The following is a 19,861-nucleotide window of genomic DNA, read 5'->3' as shown; positions in this document are numbered from 1 at the left end:
TTCTAGCAGTTCTTCCTGAGTGCCTTTCACTGTTGTGCTGGGGAGGTGGGCTGGTGAAGCAGTGTAGGAAATGAGGCCAGTAGACTAGAATCAAAGGCTGCAACAAATGCGCAACACTAGTTGTCCCCAGGCTATGTGGGGCCTGCAGATGCATTTAGTCCACACCCAGTTTGTTTGTTTGTTTCTTTGGACTGAAACCAACATTTAGAATTTAGAAGGCTTTGTGCAAAAACCCTGAGTCTTAACTACCCTTGAAGAATGAGAAAACCTGGCAACATTGGGCCCACAATCCCGAAGACTGCCCTGAGCTTAAACTGTGTCCAGCATCCTGCATGTGTCATGTACTTATTCTCATTGCTCACAATGCTGAAGTCTGCACTTCACCCCTGCCCAGGCTACTTCACTTACTCACACTTATCTGCCTAATCCCTGCAGGATGTTTAGTCACAATTCTTTGTCTAGAATGGCCTCCTACAGAGCTTCTCTTTTTTTTCCCCTCAACACTTGAGCCATCAAAAGACCAGGTACAGGTTAAGCATCCTCTGGTTCTACGTCCATCTCTTCCCCAAGCCGTAGATTTTTTGTTTCTTTGTTTTGTTTTGAGAGGGAGAAACGGGAAAGGGGAGAGATGAGAAGCATCAACGCATAGTTGCATCACTTTCGTTGTTCATTGGTTGTTTCTCACATTGCCTTGACCGGTTGCTCAAGCTGAGCCAATGATCCCTGTTCAAGCCAGAGACCTTGGGATCATGTCGATGATCCTGCACTCAAGCCAGCAACCTTGGTTTTTTTGTTGTTTTTTTATTTCCTGAAGTTAGAAGCGGGGAGGCAGTCAGATTCCCGCATGCACCCAACAAGGATCCACCCCGTGTGCCCACCAGGGGCCGATGCTCTGCCCATCTGGGCCGTTGCTCTGTTGTGGCCAGAGCCATTCTAGTGCCTGAGGCGAGGCTATGGAGCCATCCTCAGCACTTGGGTCAGCTTTGCTCCAATGGAGCCTTGGCTGTGGGAAGGAAATAGAGAGATAGAGAGGAAGGGAAGGGAGAAGGGTGGAGAAGCAGATGGTCACTTCTCCTGTGTGCCCTGGCCGAGAATTGAGCCCGGAACTTCCACACGCTGGGCCCACTGAGCAAACCAGCCAGGGCCAACCTTGGGGTTTTGAACCTGGGTCCTCAGCATCCCAGGTCAACGCTGTATCCATTGTGCCACCACTGGTCAGGCCAAGCCATTGACTTTCTCTTCGGGTACCACTTGACTCCACAGAACACAGCCATAAAGGGAGGGTTATCATCAAGTCTTACCATTTATTTTTTATGGGGTTAAACAAGAGCAGAGAGGCCTCTGCCCCACAATGCAACAGAACAGAAAGCAGTACACATACAGTGACTCTCACCGAAACACAGAGGCAGGGGAAGGGGTACAACTGAATCATAGCTGTGTGAGGGAGGAAGGGACGGGGACTACGAGGAATCCAGCTTGGAGACTCAGTCATAGAAACTAGTGCAAGAAAGTCCTACTCATGAAGCACAGTGTAGAAAATGGCATAAGAAAGCTACCCAATTCCACTGCCTGTGGCAGAGGGCAGGGAAGCTTGAGGGGTGGTGTAAGATCTGGGTGGTGGGGTGGATAGGGACAGTCAAATGACTTTGAGGTGGAGTGAGGTGCCCCTTTCGCCTGCCACTGGGCAAGGCCCTGGGCTGGTGTGAGCCAGGGGTCTCCTGGGCACTTGGTGAGGGGGAAGAGAGGATGGGAGTCTCCAAGGGTCCATTCCCTAGGGCCCTAAGGTCCTCCTTTACTTCCCAGTCCCCTTTTCCCCTCCTGAGGATGCAGGAGTTAGAAGGCAGTACCTAGGGTCTCTCATGTCTACATAAGCATTTCTGGAAAGGAGCCAGCACCTCTTTCCCTCCCCAGCTGAAAAGAGCACTCTAAGGATGGGGTATGTGGCTAGGCCCAAAGTGCTGAGGGCCAAACAGGGGAGTGTGTGGGCAGGGCACATGGGTTAAGGGAGGGGGACCCTGTGAAAAATGAGAAAACTGGCAAGGAAGGCCTCCCCATTCTTAAGAAGTCTATTTGGGACACAGCTGAAGCCCTTGAATGATTCCCTCTCTACAAGGATAGTGTCCCATTCATCCTCTCCCCTCAGTCAACAATTTCAGCTGTCTCTTTTCGATCCCCTTCTTTGTTTATCTAATGTGGCTCCAGGCACACCCCTCCACTTAACTCACTGCCATAACATCCTTTGGACATCAACTCTTCTGGCACCAAAGCCTCTTGGCCTGTCCCAGGCAATGTGGCCTCTCACTCCCAAGAGACCAGCATGAGACTAATGGCCCTCGGAGAGCTCTTGACGCCTCTTCTCTCACTCAGCCCTCTAACCTAGCTGAATAGTTCAAGTCTGTCAGCCAATGATGAAAGCACATTCTCTTTATTCAGTGGGTCCTTTTGCCAGTTTCCCGATGTTTTACAGCAAGGGGCAAGGGTGGCTGGATTAGGTACAGGGTAAGGAGGAGTCTGGTAGTTCCACAATTGAGATAATAACTCACGGGGTCAGGGATGGGAAGGGCGAATACTCTTTGGTAGGCTGGGGACAGGGCCAGGTTGGGGGTGAAGGAGGCTCATCTCTGGAAAGCCCTGGGGGAATGCCACCAGGTTCTCCTTCATGAAGGCCTGGGCTAGGACAAGATGGGAGAGTATGGGGACCCAAGCCAGGCCTGACCCACTTGAGCTTAAGTCCCTTCTCCCCATGGAGATCAGAAATGGAAATGTCTTTGGCCCCAAGGCCAAGATCTTCAGGGCAAGAGTGGCCCTTGGGAGTGTTTGCACCTTCTGTAAGATATGGCCCTCGAGACAGCGGCAGTCTGACCACGTGCCCTCAGCCCAGTTTTAAGGCCCAACAACCCAGTTTCTGCACTCTTTCCCCAGAGGGCTCCTTATACAAACTTTTTTGGTTTGGAGAGCTGTCCTTGAGCCTGCCTCAACAGTAATCATCCACCTCCCCAAACCAATAACCAACCCATTTATCCATCTCTCTAAGTCCTCTGGCCACAACTCTCCTCTCCCTCTTCCCTGTCTCTACTCTCTCACCACTCCATCTGCACCCCATTTCTACCCATCATTGCCTAGGGTAGTGGGTCATAGTTTAACTGGGTTCCAGACCCAGCTGTGACTGTGCAACTCTTTTCCCAGCCTGGCACTTCCTGTGGCGACCTCATGCAGGGCAAGTTGCACTGGAGAGGGCCACTGCACCATCTGTGGTTGCCTGTAGGGGTATGGGCAGAAGGGAATTAAGGATCTTGGCAACAAAAGGAATGTGGAGGGGAGAGAGAGCTTCTCCCCTCTGAGCCCTCCAACATTCCCTGCAGGGCCAAGGCTGGGCATGCAGCCTCCTCCCCTGGGGTCAGGACTCTAAACAGGGGTGGGCATTTCTAGCCCCCCATCTCCCTCTTTTTGTTTGCTAAACCCCACAGATGCGGCCCCAGGAGGGGTGCCTGCTGCTCCTGCCTTTTTCTCCTGGATGAGTTTTGCAGCTCCCTGGGGCCCTCTGGCCAGTCTGTTGGAGCTACTTTGGGGGTGGCGGTAGGCTGGGGATGATGTATAGTCCCCATTTCCCCCCCGCCTCCACCTGGTACTATGTCTCCCAGAGGAGGAATCCCTTCCATCTCCCCTTAGGGGAGCTGGAGCTGATGTCAGTGTGTGGTGGAGGTTTGTCCTCCCTCCTTGCCATCACTCTTCCCGAGTCAGGCCCTCATCTAGGGCAGGCAGTGTCTCCAGGCCCAGTCCTCCACCACTCTGGTTGCTGGAGAAGGACACCATGGTATGGAGGAGCATGAGAACAAGGACATAGAGTCGGATCCTGCTGGGACTGAGGCGGGAGCCCCCAGAGACCGGCAGCAGGGAGGACTTGTGGCTGATGCGGCCTGGGGGGTCATGGCGGGGGTGGTAGTGGTGGTACTGTTGGTGGTAGTGGTGGAAATAGGAGTGGTGGAATTGCTGGTGGTGGGTTTTGGGGGCCTCAGACTCCTTCAACTTCTTCTTCTCCGACTCACAGGAGACCCACTGCACGTCACAGCACTTGCTCTCCGGCCGCTTTGGTGAAGTGTCCAACAACCCTGCCAATGGACAAGGAAGGTGTAATGGGTTGCTCAGGGGCTGAGGCCTGTGCTTTTCCCAGACATAAGCTTTTCAAAGCTGAGACTGACTGGTCTGGTAGCTGGGCCCAAGACTCCTTGCCCCCTGTTCCTTCCCACCTTCCTTTTCCAGACTTCTCTCTCCCAGGGACCCCAGATAGGTTCTCTGGGATGTCTCCCTGGATGGGCATGTTTTGGATAGAGATGGCAACTCTGCTTTCTGCCCCTATCCTACTTGCTCTTATCTTTGTTTGGGTACTTCACTGCCCACTCTTCCAGCCACCAACCTTCTTCTAACCTGACGTGACTGTTGTCCTCTCTGCAACCACACTCCAGACCTGGTGCCTGCCTTGGGCCCCAACCTCTTCCCACCTCCCCAGTGCCCTGCCTTTACCTGTACAGATAAAGCCAGGGAGCCCTCCGTACACCATTTCCTCATTGTCAGGGAGTATAAAGGGACACCGGGTCTGCACCTCCAGGCAGTACTGCTTGCAGGGCACCCAGCGCTGGCATTCCTGTTGGGTCACGCTGAAGTATTCTGAGCACAGCCAGGCCTTGTACACAGCCTGTGGGGAAAGGAAAAAGTGTCAGCTTAGGCATCAGCCCTTCCCACCTCAGAGTAAAAAGATCAGTAAGGGTGTGCCTGTAGTCTGTTGGGGAGTCATGCGCTCACCAACCCAACCCAGGATACAGAAGAGTTTTGGTCAAGACCACTATTTCCTACTCTAAGTTCTCCCACCTCAGATCCAGGACTCCTGAGTCCCTGAGTCTGAAATTATCTAAGACTTAGGATTTGTTCACTGCTAAAAATTAAAAAAAAAATTACTCCTATGTCCAAGCTGGAAGGGGCTCCCCCAATCATTCCATCCAACCCTACCATTTACATTTGGCCCAAAAAGGTGTCCTGACTTGTCTGAGGTCACCTATAATGGGGCCAATTTCAATTCTATTCAATTCAGCAAATATTTATTTTGCTGATGATGGTAAGTTTCTAAATTCAACAAGGAGAATAATCCTTGCTCTACTTCATTAGGGTGTGGTGTGGATAAAACAATGCAGTGCATATTAAAATGTTTCATATACTCTAAAGTGCAATACCAATGTGCAAGGTTATTTTGAATAAACACAGAAATCTGCCTTACCAGGAACCACACGTTCTTCAAACTCTACCTCACCCATGCTCAGCCCCACTATGGGGCAGATAGCATGTTTCACTGGAAACTTTGCTTTGCAATTTCACTTCATGGGTATACTTCTTGTTCCTCATTTACCCTGCTCCTGTCAGGTGCTGGGTCCTAGCTAAGAAAGGTTCCCTGCTCTGGACTCTTTGGCTATCATCCAGCCTAGAGTTTCTCAACAGTCACACCACTGGCATTTTTTACTAGATAACTCTTTGTAGTGGTCACTATTCTGTGCACTATAAGATATTGAGAAGCATCCCTTGCTTCTACATAGTAGTTGCCAGTTGCACCCCTCTCCAAATTGTGACAACCAAAAAGTGTCTCCAGCCATTGTCAAATGTCCACTTGGAGGGGGGATCATTTCCTATTGAGAACCGCTGCTCTAGCTCCTTGCTACTGGAAGTGTGGGCCCGGACAAGCAGCAATACCATCTCCTACCTAGAAGTTCTTGAGAAGTACAGAATCCCAGGCCTTGCCCTGGACCCAGGTTACACTTGCATTTTCAAAGGATTCCCCGGCAACTCTCACGCTTGGGGTCAGAGCCCATACCCAGTCCTCATCTCCTCAGGGATACCTTCTCATGGTTGCTTCTCACAGCAATGGTGCTCAGGCTTCAGTGTGTCTCAAAATCCTATTTTTGGGGAACTTATTAAAAATGCAGCTGGCCCGGCCCCTCCAGTTCAGCTTCAGGAAGATTGAGGTAAGCTCAGGGATTGGTGTTTTGAACAAGGGCCCAGGTCATTCTGCTGCCAAAGGCCTTTCAACCACACTCTGAGCAACACGGTCAGAGCTTCTTACAGCAACTTCAAACATTTACACCAAAGCCTGACCTGTGGTGGCACAGTGGATAAAGCATCAACCTGGAATGCTGAGGATGCCAGTTCACCCAGGCTTGCCTGGTCAAGGCACATATAAGAAGCAACAAGTATGAGTTGATGCTTCCTGCTCCCAATCCCCCTTCTCTCTGTCTCTCTCCTTTCTCTAAAATCAATAAAATCTTTTAAAAAAAACATTTACACTAAAATATAAATAGCTTCACTGTGAGCGTGAACTCTGGCAATGTAATTCCACATTGGTCTTTTTCAAAGCTATCTGTGATGAGTGATAGTGAGTTGTAGTGCAAATCAACCCCATGAGAAACAAAGCATCGATTTAGAGTTTGATCTCACTGTCATCTGAAATGTAACATGCTCTAAATCCTAAAATAAAGGTCTCATTTTCTTATAATTTCAAATCTTGCTCTCACCCCTAAGACTTGGCCATTTCAGGTAAGTGTCATGACCATCTACCCGGGTGTTCAAGCTGGACACCTAGGTGTATGCCTTCATTCCTCTCTTGCCCTGCATCCCCACATGCAGTCACCTGAAAAGCATAACTATTCTCATTCCACTTCTACAGCTTGGTGCAGGCCACTGTCATTTGTTGCCCGATGACAGTTTCCTATCTGGCCTTCCCGCCTACTCTCTTGGTCTTTCCAGTACACTGTTCATACAGGAGGACAGGTGATCTCAAAATGTGCCATCACATCATGTCACTCCCTTGCATCAAACTCTTTGAAGCTTTTAGACTAAAGTCTAAAATTTGACCACAAACTTTAAGCCCCTGCATAACTCGGCCCTTCTCTGTCTCTCCAGATTCATTTTCTACCTCTCCTTTCAAGCTCATCATGTTGCACATGCAGAGATTACCTTTCATTTCCTTGAACATGACCTACTTCCTCCCACCTTGCAGCCTTGGCACATAATGTTCCCTTGGCTTGGAGTGCCCTCCCCCTACTTTTGGCATAGCTGAGTCCTTTGCAACTTTCAGGCCTCAGTTCAAATATCACTTCCTCAGAGAGGGTCTCTCTGACCACTCTAGCTAAAGGATGCCCTCTCATCATTCTCTCCTTTTCCTAACTGTTCACCACAAGAATGACTTTGGCTACATTTTGTTTTGTTTTGTTTTTCTCTGTCAACCTCACTAAAATGTCAGATGCATGAAAATAGACATGAGTTTGTTTTATTGACCATTGCACACTCAGCACAATATATGTAAAAAAATGTCTGGTCATTGAATGAACAAGACGAGTAAATGAGGACAGATGTCTACTCTCAGACAAATTCCAGTTTCGTGGGTAGAAACATCTAATTTGAATCTGTGGCATATGATTCAGACTTTGGAGAGGTTAGGCCACCGGAGGGAGGCAAATAGAAAAGCTGGGAAAGATTGCAGCGAGGGGATAATAGCTGAGCAAAGACTCACAGTAGGATTTTAGATGGTTAGGTAGAGATGAGACAAAAGAGCATTCCAGGCTGAGGCAACAGCTTCAACAAAGCTATGGAGGTGACTGAATACATAGTGTGCTAAAGGAACAGAGAATGATTTTGTATGAATGGAGTGGAAATGGTACTGATCTCCTGTGGATGGACTTTTAAGTTATTGTCTAGTTTTCACTATTATAACAATGCTTCAGTGAATATCTTTGTACACATGTCTCTTGGATACCTGCATTACATTTTATTTGTATAAACTAAAAGGAAAATTATTTGGATAAAGGTATGTGCAGCAGAATGAGAAGGTAGAGAAAGGAGGGTGGAAAAGAACACGTAAATGTAAGAGGGAGGGTAAGGAGAGCTGGAAGGGTCAGAGACAGGCCGAGGAGTAGGTGACAGTGGCAGTGGGCTAAGAGGGTACAAAGGTGGAAGTATGTAAGAAAGAAAGGGTGGAAAGAGTAGAGAGTAAAAACTGGTGGTGAAAACAGGGGGTAGGAAAAAAGAGGGCTAAGGAGAAGGAGCAGGAGAATAAGAGCGGGAAGGTGTAAGGGAGTAAAGAGGTGCAGGGAGGGTGACAGAAGATGAAAAAAAGGCAGGAAGCAAGGGGTAGGGGTCAGAGGGGGTTGTGAAGATGTGGGCCAAGAAAGAGGGAGTGAAAAAGATGAGGGTAAGAGTGAACAAGGGAAGGAAAGTGGGTGAAGAAGATGAGAATATACAAAGCTAGAGGTAAGAAAGAGAGATAGGAGGGCAGAAGGATGATAGGAGAAAGAAATAAAAGTGAGGCAGGAAAGAAAAGGGAGTTCCTAGAGCTAAAGGCCCCAGAGTGCCAAATGAAGCTCTCTCCACAGTCCCTGCCACAGTCTCTGCAGCCTGAACCCGGCGCCCACCTCCAGCCTCACTCAAAGTGAACCATGAGGAATCAGCCCCTCTGCCATCAGAGGGGTTCAGAGGCCCCTAGGGTTCTTCCTGAGCTCTTCCAGTTCAACATTTCTGTGCCTTGCCTTGCCTTGGTGAAGAGACTCCACTGGAGTTCCAGCCCTTCTCCCAGGGCAGCTGCAATTGGCCTAATGACATGCTGTGGAGCCTAGGCACTCCCTGGCCAGCTCAGGGAAAGAGGAGGGATGTCCAGGTAGGGAGAGGGAAAGCAGTGGGGAGAGCGCTGGCTTGACCACGGCAGTGCAGGAGTGAGGACTTTCTCCTTAATTAGACGACCCTCCCTCACCCCCCCAGGCAAGATTCACCATGGCAACAAGTGGGCGAGCAGATTGCCTAAAGAGGACACCAGGCTTGTGGGTGGTGAGGCAGGAACAGGCAAGGAACTAATGAGGGGAATGGAAGAGGAGCAACAAGGGACTGAGAGGTAATTCATTTCCTTGAACCCACAGACGGCCAGCTGAGGCCATTGCCGGCCCCCTTCCCACTCAGGTGAAAAGTCTGGCTCTCAGCGCTACTGCCTGGGCAGCAAGCCTGCCTTAGTCTCTGCAGCCTTCTCCCCTAGATAGGCCTAAGGAGCTCGCCTTGTCTCATCAGTGTTAGGACTGCGCCAGAGAGGCCCTGGGCACTCATCCATAAGGATGAGGAGAAGGCAGGGTTAGGAGAGCTGAGGTGATTGCTGGAGCTGGAGCATGCAGGGAAAAGGAAATGTCTTAGAACCAGACAAGTCAGTTCAGAGACCCACCGAGCCAACACTCAGGGCCAGAGGGTTAGAGATCTTTTGCTCTACTTTCTTGACTCTGGCCACATGTTAGAATCACTGAGTCTTTAAGATGCTCCTGTTTGGCCACATAACTCTCCACACCAATTAAGTCAGAATCCTTGTGGATGGGGCCCACATAACTGTAGTTTCTGCAAACACTGCAGGTAATTTTAATATGCAAATAACTGTCAGTTTAGCCCTATTACATCATTTTATGGATGAGGAAACTGAGGCCTAAAAAATTGGGGTGGTCCTGTCTCTAGTCACAGAGAATTGTGGCAGAGGGAGGAACTTGAAACCTGGTTTTTCAACTCCAACTCCAGAGGGTTTTCCTACTGGGCAATCCTACCAGTGGCTCTGAAGTTCAAAGTCAGAAGGCAGGACACAAGGGCATGGGAAAGGGAGGAGAGAGCAAAGAACCAGGCCTGCTCTGGGCTTTCAGGCTCTTTAAACTCCAGCCACCGCAGAAAAGACTTTTGCATCACACCCTATTCTCTGAGCATACCCACCCTAGACCCTCAGAGAAGTACTACAGGTTGGGTGGGGTGGGAAGCCTTGGCCTAGAAGTGCCTTCCTTTCCCTATAGAACCCCATTTCCCACTTCAGTCAGGGCACCGCTGGACTCAATCAACTTCTAGCTGCTAAATCCAAGTTGCTATGGGAACTGGGAGGGGATGGAAGCAAGGAGTAACTACAGGGAACACCAATTAACCCAAAAAGGAAGCTGGAAAGGCTGTCCCACCCCTCCTCCCAGCTGGGCTGCTAAACCACTCTGGAAATGCAAGCTCGCAGCAAGATGAAGGGGATCCCCACCCCTCCCTGGCTCTGCAGCTGCCAGTTTAGGGAGGAGTGGAAGGACCTGGAAAGCCTCACCTTCCTGCTCCCTGGCTTGAGGCCCTGGCCAGGGAGTTCTCATCCCTGATTCCTGGCCCTGGTGCTGCATGAATGCACACAGGTGCATGCATACACACACAGCCCATAGCCAGGATTCAGGGCCAGGTGTTTAGAAATAGGAAGTTATCCTGGACTCCTTAGTTTGAGGGCTGGAAAACCCTCTGGAGAAGAGAGCTCAGTTCTTGCCACCTAGGAAACCAGCCTTCTTGGATTCCAATGGGCTCCCCTCCTTAAGACCCGTTTCCCTATCCAAATCCCCCCTGCAGATCTTGTCTTCACGGCTGCTTGTTTTCTTAATGTACCTCTCGGGCCCTCAGTCAGGGGTTGCAGCTGCAGGGCCTGTGGAGGCAGAGCAGCCATCTGAGCTGGGCTTGGGAATGAAGGCCACTGTTCACAGCACAGATGTAACCATCTCGTCCCCAGATTTTACCTAGGGGAAAGCTGAGGCTCAGAAAAGCCAGGGTTAGGAGGGAGCTATTTTTTAAAAATTATTTTTATTTATTTATTCATTTTAGAGAAGAGAGACGAGAGAGAGAGAGAGAGAGAGAGAGAGAAGAGAAGAGAAACAGGAAGCATCAACTCCCCATATGTGCCTTGACCAGGCAAGCCCAGGGTTTTGAACAGGTGACCTCAGCATTCCAGGTCAATGCTTTATCCACTGCGCCACCACAGGTCAGGCGAGGGAGCCACTCTGATGACTAATCTGATGCCTCTGCACTACACCCGTCACCACATGTAGAACCTAGAACTGTAGAACCGTGCTCCTATTCCTGATTCTGGGCTTTCAGAGAGTTAGATCAAAACAGGGTAAGGTCGGCCCTGGCTGGTTGGCTCAGCGGTAGAGCGTTGGCCTGGCGTGCGGGGGACCCAGGTTCGATTCCCGGCCAGGGCACATAGGAGAAGCGCCCATCTGCTTCTCCACCCCCCCCCTCCTTCCTCTCTGTCTCTCTCTTCCCCTCCCGCAGCCAAGGCTCCATTGGAGCAAAGGTGGCCCGGGCGCTGGGGATGGCTCCTTGGCCTCAGCCCCAGGCGCTAGAGTGGCTCTGGTCACGGCAGAGCAACTCCCCGGAGGGGCAGAGCATCGCCCCCTGGCGGGCAGAGCATCGCCCCTGGTGGGCGTGCCGGGTGGATCCCGGTCGGGCGCATGCGGGAGTCTGTCTGACTGTCTCTCCCCATTTCCAGCTTCAGAAAAATACAAAAAAAAAAAAAAAAGTTTAAAAAAAAAAACAGGGTAAGGTCAAAGTCACACTCTCGAACCCAGGGGAAGTGCCGTATTTCCCCATGTATAAGACGTGACTTTTTTCAAAAACTCTGGGGTCTAAAAACTGGGTACATCTTATACAGTGGTTGTGGCATTTCAAATGCCATAGATCAGTGGTCCCCAACCGTTTTTGGGCCACGGACCGGTTTAACGTTAGAAAATATTTTCACGGACCGGCCTTTAGGGTGGGACAGATAAATGTATCATGTGACCGAGATAAACATCAAGAGTGAGTCTTAGATGGATGTAACAGAGGGAATCTGGTCATTAAAAAAATAAATAAAACATCGTTCAGACTTAAATATAAATAAAACGGAAATAATGTAAGTTATTTATTCTTTTTCTGTGGACCAGTACCAAATGCCCCATGGACTGGTACTGGTCCACGGCCCAGGGTTTGGGGACCACTGCCATAGATGGAACTGAGGAGGAGGCAATATATGATAACAGTGATTTGTCATCGGACACAGATGAGGACAAGCTAATGGATGGGAGTTCTGACAGGGATGAGAAGTTGTATGAGTTTTATGATGAATAAAACTTGGGTTCAATAACTTTATGTAATACATTTTTTTTTTAATTTTGGGCCCCAAAATTAAAGTGCGTCTTATACATTGGGAAATATGGTACATCACGGACATAACTCTGGTGACAGCAGTTCACTGGGATTGGCAGAGTCATGCTGGGATTAGAGGCATTATGGGGTAAATCCAGGTGTGACATGGCTTTACTTAAGTGACTATAAAAATAAGCAATAGCTTTCCTGCCTCTGAGAATGAGCAGTTAGGAGTCAAAGTGGCCAGGACTGGCTTGAAGGAAAGGTGAAGGAGATGGTTGGAGATGTGGGTGAGAACTTACAGCAAGTGCAGTTCCAGAGGCATCAGGGCCTCTGGAACTCTTAGACCATCTGCTCAAAGGCCAGTGGCTGGGTGGGCCTGGCCTAGCCAGCACCAGCCTAATCAGTAGAGAAGCGGTGGTCCTAATGCAGGGGCAGCTCTTAAGGAGCCTAGATGATCCATATCAATCAGGTGAGCAGAGGAAGCAGGATAATGAACACTCCAGAATGGAAAGGACTGTGGGAAGCATCGTTCCACTTTCCTATCTGCTGTTGGAGTTTCCACTCCAACATCACTGTCAAGTTCTATCCAGCTATTAATTGTGAACCTCTTGTCAAGGTGGACTCACTGTCTCCTAAGACAGCCCGTATCTTCAGATAACTTTAGCAGTTCAAGTTCTTCCTCCTTTTGAGCTGAGATAATGCCTCTGTGGCTTTATTCATAGCTCCTACTAGCTCTTCTGGAACCATACAGTATAGTCAGCTTCCTGTTCCTCATGCCAGCCCTGTAGGTATTTGTAAACTTCCAAGAATCAGGTCTTCCCACCCATTTGTTTGTGTGGTTATAACTTTCTGAACATCTTCTGAGTACCTGACACTGTGCTAAGGAGCTACAGGTCATAGAGATGAGTAAGACAAGGTTGCTATCTTCAAGGAGCAAGAGACAACCATGTGAATCAGTCATTATCAGTCACAGTGATACGCAGAGAAAGGCCGTGGCCTTATTATGATAAATTCTGGTTGCAGAGGGAGAGCCTTTTACAAATTTTAAGTAATGGCTTTTTAAAAATCAGCTAATAAGTTCATGACTAACTTTTCAGATTATATGGGGAGTGTAGGTATTAAGACTGGAGGAAGCAAGACCAGTTAGAAGACGTAACTTATGGATCTTGGGAATGGGGGAGAAGTAGGGGTCCAGGGTGACTACCAGGTTTCTAACTTGAGTGGCAGGATGAGTAGTAGTTTCATTCATTAAGGAAAGGAAGAGGAATAGATTTGAGGATAAAGAAGATGAATTCAGTTCTGGTCATGTTGACTTTGAAGTATATGTGAGTCAGCTAGGTAGAAATGTCAAGGAGGCAGCTGGACATAATACTGTGAGATCAGAAGCAGGGTCTGGGCTAGACATCAAGGTTAGAGAGTCATGAGGAGCTAAGGGGTTAATCATTAGGAACATAGTAAGACTATACTTTCCCACACTTTTTTTTTTTTTTTGTATTTTTCTGAAGTTGGAAACAGGAAGGCAGTCAAGACTTCCACATGCGCCCGACCGGGATCCACCTGGCATGCCCACCAGGGGGTGATGCTCTGCCCATCTGGGTTTTCGCTCTGTTGCAACCAGAGCCATTCTAGTGCCTGGGGCAGAGGCCATAGAGCCATCCTCAGTGCCCGGGCCATCTTTGCTCCAATGGAGCCCTGGCTGCGGGAGGGGAAGAGAGAGACAGAAAGAAAGGAGAGGGGGAGAGGTGGAGAAGCAGATGGGCGCTTCTTCTGTGTAACCTGGTGGGGAATCGAACCCGGGACTCCTGCACGCCAGGCCGACACCCTACCACTGAACCAAATGGCCAGGGCATTTCCCACACTTTTTGAGGTTAGGCATGGACAATGAAGTGTAAGTTGAGTGAAATAGATCACTCTTGGGAGACAGTCTAAGAGCTGGTATGATTTCACATATTCTCTCCCCTCTGCTGCTGAATGTGGAAGCAGTGTTGAGATGAATCTTTTTCTAGCCTGAGTCTCTTGGTTTGGACATAGATTGTGAGCAAGCAATAACTGTTTGTTGTGGTAAGCATCTGCTATTTGGAAGTTGTTTGTTACCAGAGCACTCTGCTATTTGGAAGTTGTTTGTTACCAGAGCAGAAACTAGATCCCCCTGAATGATAAAGCAATAGGGGAAGCCAAGGAAGTGGATGAACACAGAGAGAAAAAGGATCAACAATGGGTCGTTGGGAAACACTGCCATTTGAAGGCCAGATGGAAGGAAGAAGGGAATCTGATCAAGATCGAGGAGTGGTTTAAGAGACTGCAGGAGAAACACAAGAAAGTGACATTCTGTAAATCAAGGAAGGAGAGAGTTTCAAAGAATCGAATGTGGTCAGCAGTTGAGGGCTTAGACAGGATCATGTCAGTTTCTCACTATGGTGAAAACAGTTTCAGTGGGACAGTGGGGGCAGAAAGCAGACTAGCCAATTTAAAGGGGAGTGTGAGGGAAGAGAAATGGAGATAGCTAAGTGTAGACTACTCTTCCAAGAAGCCAAAGAGTCCTGTTTTTTCAACTACTTCATGGGATTTGGCTTCCAGTTCCCTCTTCTATCTTGGGTATTCACAATCAAACAAGTTCCTATTTTTCTGTGTCCCTTGCAACTGAACACAATCTCCAGGTAGACTTTATCAACAGAGTCAAGTAGAAGTATCAACCCTCCTGTCCTAGAAGCTCTGTTTCTGTTAATGTAGACTAAGACCACATTTGTTCTCTGGGGGACAGTATTGTATTCTTCTGGTATTCACTGGACATAGAGAAGGGAAAACCTCCCTGGAGTGTGGGATCAAAGATAGCTTAGATAAAAGTCCCTGCAGGGCCTAACCAGGCAGTAGCACAGTGGGTAGAGCATCGGACTGGTATGTGGAGGACCCAGGTTCGAGACCCTGAGGTCGCCAGCTTGAGTGTGGGCTCATCTGGTTTGAGCAAGGCTCACCAGCTTGGACCCAACGTTGCTGGCTTGAGCAAGGGGTCACTCGGTCCCTGTCAAGGCACATATGAGAAATCAATCAATGAACAACGAAGGAACCGCAATGAAGAATTAATGTTTCTTATCTCTCTCCCTTCCTGTCTGTCTGTCCCTATCTGTCTCTCTCTCTGACTCTGTCTCTGCCACACACACACACAAAAGTCCCTACAGGGAGCTCAAGCTTTCTGGTGAGATATCTGTCTAAATTAAACATCCTTGAGAGAGTAGGCTCCCTGAAGACAAGAATTGTACTTTATTTATCTGCATTGCCCTCAGGGTTTCACAGGGAGCTGAGTATAAAAAAGAGGTGCTTGTGGGGGTGAACACAACACAACACAGGATACAGAAGTGTAGTAGAATTGTACACATGCAATCTGTATAATTTTGTTAACCAGTGTCACCCCCAAAAATTCAATTAACAAAGGAGGTGCTTACTAAGTACTTGAAAACCAAGCCTCCATGATCTAGCCCACATTGGAAAAGGGTGAAGCGCTCCAAGAAAATGGTGGAAATAATGAATTTATCATTGTGTTTGCATGGACTTTTATAGCTGTGATGGTGAAATTGAAGATGCACTAGCAAAACATCATAAAAAACAAAAAAAGAGGCAATTATGAACTCCAGGAAAACAAGTTGACCAAGGAAAAAATGTAATCACAGTATTCTACATGACTCAGCTGTGAACAATGTTTATAATCTTAATATTGTAAACATGAACTACTGTTAAAACAAGAAATTGTGATATGTCCATATTGGATGTCTGAGGGGAGGGGAAGCATGTGTGCACATAAGATACTGTTTGTAGTAAGAAAGCTAAATTCTTTAATAAAATGAAAAGTCAATAGATATTTAAAACAGAAAAAAAATTAAAAATAGCAGCATTGGCATGCCATTTAGAGATATGGAGGTAAATATCAAAAGAAACATCTAAAAGATTTGCAAATATTTAACTCTGAAGAATGAGGCTCAGGGGTAAAGCAGAGGCTTTTAATTATAAGCATTGATATCTATATTTATATTTAAAAGACAAGTAGTACAAACTACAAGGATATATATCACATATATATTAGCATATACATATGCTAACAAGGATATATGTAGGATAGATATACACATGTGTACATATGCATTTGTATATACACATACACACAGTTATTTAAAACAAAAAAGTCAAGAAATAGCAGTATTGCTATACCATTAGAAATGTGGTCATAAATATCAAAAAAGAAAAAGCTAAGAGAGTTTCAAGTGTTTAATTCTGAAGAGTAAATACATATATGTAGCTTATAAATATTTTCTTAAATTATGAAAATATATTATTCTGATAAAATAAACTGACTTATAGCCATGAACCTCAAAAACAATAAAAGAAAATCCCTAAGACTTGACCTGAGCAACCTCACCAGACTCAGCTCCAAAGTCTGAAAGCCCCAGGCCCTGCACTGCCCAGTCCTGGATGACTGCTCCATCATCACTTGTCTGGACCAAGGCGTGGGCCTGACAAGTTTACATGCCAAAAGAATGAGTGAATGGTCCTATCACCAAAAAGAGGAACTAATCTAAGAGAAGGGGCTTCTGTGCATGATGGTTGTGTAGGCCACCACAGGAATGCTGCCTATGTGACAGTGACAACCATCGCTCCTTTGAGCTGAATACAGACATGCATGGCATAAAATCCTACTGCCCATCCGAAGCACGCTTGTCTGCCATGCATTACTAGTCCTGAGCCAATTTCCCAGAAGTAATCTCCAGTCTTCTGCATTGTGAAACCAGCTTCCTGCCCCTGCCATACCTCCTTCCCCAAATGCTATGCCTTGCTGGCAGATGAGAGGCCAGGGAGAACAGAGGGTTGCTAAAAGGACCTGTCAGCTGGGCTTGGTCTCCAGAGCTTAGGTAAATCAAAGCATTGGTCCACCTAAGCATGTGTTTGTGCCCTCACTCACTAGAATCTCTCCAGTTGCCTTCTGCTCCCATCCCCACATCACACACTTCACCCCCTGCTCCCAAATTACCTTTCTTTTGTTTTAAGCAGACCACCCCAGTGCTGTCAGTCTCCATTGGGTTTTAAGCAGTCATTTGGGTTAAACATATCCAAGTAAAGTGAGAATAATAGGTACCATTTATTAAGTGCTTATTGTATACTAGACTTTGTTATAAGCAACTGACACTTATTAATTCACTGAATCCTCAGTAACCACTTCCTGAGGTAGAGTTATATTTACAGGTGAGGACAGGAAGGACAAGAGAATTTCAATAAACTTGCCCAATGATGGGCACACGATGCAGTGTGCAGATGATGTTTTGTTGATTTGCACACCTGAACCTGTACCCCAACATATTCAGTTAAAAATATATATATTAAAAAATAAATGAACTTGGTCAAGGCCACACAGGCAATGATTACAATGGCGGTTATAAGTTCTTGAACACTTTGTTTCAGACACTGTGATCTTAAGAGATTAGCATGCTGTATGTCATAATGACCCCATTTCTTAGTTTCAAATACAAAGAAAGTTTGGTTTCAAAAGAGACAAAAGAATATATTCAGGGTTTCAACAACTATGTTATGGAGAAGACAGATTTCAAACTGGAATTTGAAGCCAGGTATACCTGGACTTCAGTGCCCAAGCTCTTGTATGCCATATTGCTCCTTGGACAGTTCCTCCAATTTCACTATCATTGTGGCAGTAATTAGCTTGTCAATTAAACACGTCTTTTTGATGAAATTTCAGATCAAGTTGGGGGAGAAATTTCTAGGACTGGAGGGGAGAGTACTTTTCTAAAATCAGTGTATTCAGCCCATTCTCTGTATGATAAGGTTTTATTTGTAAGGGTGTATGTGGGGGATATTTGGGTACTAGAGGTTACAAGATGACCACTTCCCCCCATCAATGCACTCTTTTTTCTTCTTTCCTTTAAACACATACACACGCACACACACGCGCGCGCGCACCACTGTACCACTGGTAGATAGAGATGTTGGAAAGAGGCAAATGTTGCCTTATTTCTTCCAAATCCATTAGCTACTTATTTGGAGCCCCAGGCTCACTAGTTCTGCTATAATCTTTGGCAACTGGTGAAGGGAGGGCAGCTGTCTCCTTGTGGAAAGGTTTTCCTGCCTTTGGCCATGAGTTCTCCTGTCCCAGGTCCTATTATTCAGGGACTTCTGGAACTGCCTTGCTCTGGAAGACTCCAATGCCAGAGTCCATTCATTCACAAAGGTCTCAGGGCAGCTTCACACTCTACTTAATTGCTCCTTCTCCCCAGTTGCCCCATAGATGTTCTTCATTGCAAATCCTTTGCTCCAGTTATAATGGACAGTTAGCCAGAACTGGGCTCAGATTCTGGGCCACTAACTAGCTGTGTGGTCTTGGACAAATCACCTACAAAGAGACAGGGACTCAGCCTCTAATATGCCGTGTGACTGTGAGCAAAGTACTTTCCCTCTCTGGGCCTCAATTTGGATCTAAAAAGATGGTTCCTAGGCTGGCAGCATATGGGGAGAAAACAGGGTCAAACATTTTCCAATTCAAGCAGTCATGCTCTTACCAGCTATGAAACCTCAAGCGAGTTGTTTAAATTCCCTGATCTACACTTTCCTCATCTGCAAAATGGAGAGAATAAAAGCACCTATTCTTACCTTTCTGTAAATGATGTCTGTAAAGCAACTAGCACACGGCTTTATCTATAGCATAATTACACTAACACAGATTGGGTAGTACTATTGCCTTCTGGCAATCAGATCCCTGGATTTGACCTGGATTCAAATCTCAGCTCCAAGTCTTACTAGATGAATGACCTTGAGCTAGTTATTTAACCTTTCTGAGCCTGTCTTCTATGTCAAATGGAGATAGATACAAATGCACCTCACAAGGCAGTTGGAAGAATTAAGTGAGGCAAAGTATATAAAAAGTGGCTGAGATAGTTCCTTTTTCCTATTCCCTCCTTTCATCTCTATGATTCAAATAACAAATGAAAATAAAAGAACTGCCATATATGTGATGAGAAAAAGTTAAAACCATTAATACATAGAAAAGAGTACACACAAATCAATAAGAAAAACACAAGACATGAACAGACAATTCACAAATCAGACAATGCAAATGGACTACAAACAAGAAAAACAAATATTTGACCTAAGGCATGCAAATTAAAAGCCAATACTGTACCATTTTCAACTCCAAATTAGTAAAGCTTCAAAAATATGATACTCAATACTTAAAAAGAGTGATACATTAGGCCCATAATTTTGGCGAGGGTGTAAACTAGAATAATCGTCTGGAAAGAAATTTGGTAAGAAAGAAATCTGCATGTCAAAAACCTTAAAAACGTTAATTCTCTGATTCTGTAAGACTAGTCCCAAATGTTCATCCTTACGAATTAATGTTTATCCTCCTATTTGTATGCAAAACAAAAGCAAGCCAGGCATTTTGTGTGCAAGTATTTCTGCAGCCCTTGAGAGGGGTTCCACAAATTCTTAACATCAGTAACCTCAGGGCAGCACACTGGGAGCGGACGGACTGGGAGGATTATTAATGTTTCTTTATAAGCCTCTGTATTGTTAGACTTGGTACAATGAGTATGGATTATTTTGTGATTTAAGAAACTCAGCAAAGTAGAGAAAAAAGAAAAAAATAACGGAAATAGTATTTATTTTAGAAAGAAAACATAGGTCTGGCAAAGATTTATGAACAAAGATATTCATCACAGCATTACTTACAATAGTAAAAGTTGGCGGTAAACTAAACATCTAATAATAGAGGACTATATTGCATTATATATAAATTGCACTATGTTCGTGTGATAAAGTATTGTGCATTCATTAAGAATGATGTATATAAATACATGACTACATGGAAATATACTCAGTATAACTTTTAATA

General features: G+C 46.4%; 1 protein-coding gene across 1 annotated transcript in view; it reads right to left on the bottom strand.

Moving 5' to 3' along the window:
- Positions 1–1,937: 1,937 nt before the first annotated feature.
- The window catches only part of NALF2 (NALCN channel auxiliary factor 2), a 28,725-nt gene continuing 10,801 nt past the window's right edge, over positions 1,938–19,861 (bottom strand). Inside the window, exons 2-3 of the mRNA XM_066250050.1 lie at positions 4,522–4,693; positions 1,938–4,109 (exon numbers count right to left, since the gene is read on the bottom strand). Coding sequence (XP_066106147.1) covers positions 3,724–4,109; positions 4,522–4,693 — 558 coding nt within the window. The 3' untranslated portion in view covers positions 1,938–3,723. The remainder of the gene's footprint in view (positions 4,110–4,521; positions 4,694–19,861) is intronic.

The sequence above is a fragment of the Saccopteryx bilineata genome, chromosome X (genome assembly GCF_036850765.1).
Source record: "Saccopteryx bilineata isolate mSacBil1 chromosome X, mSacBil1_pri_phased_curated, whole genome shotgun sequence".
Classification (NCBI taxonomy): Eukaryota; Metazoa; Chordata; class Mammalia; order Chiroptera; family Emballonuridae; genus Saccopteryx; species Saccopteryx bilineata.
This window is presented reverse-complemented; position numbering and strand designations above follow the sequence as displayed.